This window comes from Habropoda laboriosa, unplaced genomic scaffold, assembly GCF_001263275.1.
Source record: "Habropoda laboriosa isolate 0110345459 unplaced genomic scaffold, ASM126327v1 scaffold14, whole genome shotgun sequence".
Classification (NCBI taxonomy): Eukaryota; Metazoa; Arthropoda; class Insecta; order Hymenoptera; family Apidae; genus Habropoda; species Habropoda laboriosa.
Genome location: NW_017100137.1, coordinates 417,480 through 421,113, shown reverse-complemented (window position 1 = coordinate 421,113; position 3,634 = coordinate 417,480). Strand labels below are relative to the sequence as shown.

The following is a 3,634-nucleotide window of genomic DNA, read 5'->3' as shown; positions in this document are numbered from 1 at the left end:
TAAATTTAATTAAGAGTTTATTTCAAAGTGACAAAAATGAAATAAAACAAAATTTGCAATTTAAAAATCCATCGAAATATTTTTACATGACTTTCTTCTCGATTCCTAATATTCTATCGAAATATCGTAACGTGATTTTCAATAAATTTCATTTTTCATCTCGATTTTAAAATTCAATCAATGCTAATATTTTCCAAAAATAAAAACTCGAAACATGTTCAAAATTTAGCGAGGTTAACAAATCTGGAAAAAGAAATCTTTCGAAGAAAATATTTCATGTTTTCAACGATCGTGTTCGTGCTTGTAAACGTGTTCACTACCAGATCGTACTTCAACGAGCCACCAGAAGAGGCATGATATTGTTTTTTTTTTCTTTCTTTTGTTTTATTTCTAATTGCTTACCTCCCGTCACCGTTTCCAGCGTGAACGCATTAAATCGCCAGTTTCCGGCCTTTTGTAACACGCACTGCAACAAATCATCAAGCCACAATAGATCAGCACCGGTGAAATGGACAATTTCGCCGGGTAGAAAGGTCGAAACGTGTCCTCGTGCACAATGCCATTGTAATGGAACAACCGTGTCCATTTCTCGGGCATACGATAAATCTTAAAGGCCCCGGAACGTGGTCCTGTTAATCGAAACCCTTCGTGTAATTTTTACGTATAAATAATGCGCGATTATTACCCGATTATCTACGTAAAAGTGATACACAGCTGTAATGAACGCATGTTAATACAAGCTGAAAAATTATCGAAAGGAACAGAAAACTCTTAGTGGACATACGTCCAGAAATGAACCGTATCAGATATAATTCAAATTTTTAGATCATAGGAGAATCGATTTTTAATTGAATTAGACATTCTACGTTTAACAAAATTCACTTTTTCTGACAAATATTGTAATATTCATTGAGAAGAGAAGCTATACTCACAAGGAAACATCTCGGAGTCATAATTACCGATTTCGATGAAATTTCGGTATATAATAATTCTCAAAAAAATATTCGACACGTATTTTTTTTATATTGACAATTGTCCCACGCTGAAGGTGTGAAAACCGCCTTCAAAGATGGGTGTCATAAGCCATATTTGGTCAACATTATTTGTTACTTTTTATTTTTGAAGTTAACTTCTCGAGGAGAGAAGGGAAGAGAGGGCTGTCCACACTATTGCCCTACGGGGCAAACGAAGAGCAGAAAGAGCCCGCGTGTGGCTCGCGGGCCGCCAGTTGGACACCCCTATTTTACAAATTATCCCCATTTTTCACGGTCATTTTTACAAATACGTGTCAAATATTTTTTTGAGTACTACCATTTAGTACCAAAGACAAACTACCAAAGTTTTATTAATATCGGTGATTATAACTTCAGGATGTTCCCTTGTCAGCGTATGTCCAAGGAAAGAAAGTTACAGGAGACGGATTTGCGAATAAAATCAATTTACAATATTAAAATTTACAAATTACAATAATAAATCACTACAATGCATCACATTGATACTTATTTTTTAATCCAATGACAATACTTAATTTTGTATCTAATGCATTGTACTGTACTTAGCATTGTATTATAATTACACATAATTTGTACTCACGTTTTTGACACACTTTATACCGTCATACGTTCATTGCTGCTCGTTTATTACGATACTTCTACATAAATAATCGGTTTAAAGTTAACAATAGACATAAAAGGCGATGAGGTATGTTTATTGCATTTAAAGTTCTCGTATTTAATATTCATGATGGTATAAAAAGTCATACGATTTCGTTGCATAAATTGTCGAGCATATATTGCACATTTGTTACACACAAGAATTGGCGTATTTCTTTTCACATGTAAATTGATCGCATCGAAAATAAATATTAAAAGTGCAATACGATTGAATTTTCCATGCAAATATGTGGAATGCAAAATTTATCGTTAGGTTCGTACTTTTGTCTAAGAGAATTTGAAAATATATGGAAATGTATGTAGGTTGAATTGCCATCGAGAAATACGATCATTTTATCAATACGAATCTGAATATTCAACAAATTATCGTTACCACGGTATAAAATGTTCCGCTTCTTTTTTCTTTCTACTTTTTTTTTTTTTTTTAAATCGACACAGCGTTAAATTAAAAAGAAGAACACGCTTTATGCGATGCTCTATAGAGAACGAAACAGAGGTGAGACACAGGATCTTCGTCTCCTTTTACTTTAAAAGCGTGAAACAGATTGAAACTTCGATGGATGCGCTCCTAAATGTACCCTTATGCCATTAAGCACGAGATGGAATATTGATCCTTTGAGTGTATATATAAAGCCGGCTATATGTCTATTAAGTGTATAAGTACAGTAAAAAATATCATTCGTTAAGTGTAATTTTTACATAACAGCGCAATTCTTGTTTAAACTGTTTAAACCACTTATTCAATTAACAACTAAAACGAATAAATTTACAAAAAATGAAAATTGCATAAAAAGAGATTTTTACCGTTTGATAAAATTAGAAAAATTAATTCTGATTTTTGGTACGATTTTTCGCAACAAATATATAAAAATGACTTCTTATAAAAATTATTTTTTCAACAGTTTAATATTTTCTAATAATATACAAAAAAAAAAAAATAGTAATATTTTTCCGATATTGGATATTAATTTAGCATTTCGTTCGTTGCGCAATATTTCCCTCCGTCGATGAAATGCAAAAAAGGAGAAATATTTCGAGATACTCTTCTATCGTCGGTTATAATCGTGCGTCTACGTTCAATAAATATATTTTTTTTTGTTCGCCATTAAACACGGAACCAACGAAAGCGTGGATTTACTTCTACACGGAATTAATGACTTTCATCCACGATCATTCCTGACCAGTAATGTCGTATTACCATTTAACCGGTTAAATCGCTCAAAGGTTCTGAACGTTCGACCGCTATCATCGGTTTTCCGCTTCAATTAGCTAACAGCTTAAGTCTCCTAACCAGTTCGGATTTTATCGATCCGATCAGCTGTCGATTTTAATTAACCAATTTTTATTTCAATCTAAGGAGTTGCGAAAAATCGACGAAAGGAAGCAAATACATCTAAATACATCGTCAAAGGCGGAGTTATCGCGAACATTTTCGAAAAGTTACATTTTTCTAGTTAACCTTTTATCGTTACGACGTGTAACGATAAGAATAATAAGAGAATAAAGAAATGATACGTGGAATAATAGGTTTTTCAGTTGTGTTCTCCAAAATGTTTAGGATTAAAGGTTTTATTTTTTTTTTTGTTTTTTTGGTTCGTCATATTTTTTTTTGTGTTTTATATAAATTGAAAGTAAGAAGCTAAGAGGATTATATTTTCAGTTTGTATCAGGTGTTTAGAAGAATGCAGTGTTAAAAGTTTCTGAAATTTCGAGATCCTCTTAAACACTTACGTCGATGTTGTAAACAATGGATCGTGTCTCTAAGAAAGTTTAGAACAGTTTCTCGAGAGGAGATGACTATTTTGAAGTTCCTTACAGTTTCTGCCAAACGTTGCTTGTGAAGTGTGTTGAGACGTTTTTGAAAAGTTTCGAAGAGCCTTGAAGATTTGGTAATTTGAATATTTGAAAATTTGGCAATTTTAATATTTGAAAATTTGGCAATTTCAATATTTGAAAATTTG

The 3,634-nt window shown here is 32.3% G+C and overlaps 1 protein-coding gene across 1 annotated transcript in view; it reads right to left on the bottom strand.

The window, feature by feature from the left end:
• The window catches only part of LOC108578900, a 92,242-nt gene that overhangs the window by 11,903 nt on the left and 76,705 nt on the right, over positions 1-3,634 (bottom strand). The window contains exon 5 of the mRNA XM_017942318.1: positions 403-466. Within this exon, the coding sequence (XP_017797807.1) occupies positions 403-466 (64 nt within the window). The remainder of the gene's footprint in view (positions 1-402; positions 467-3,634) is intronic.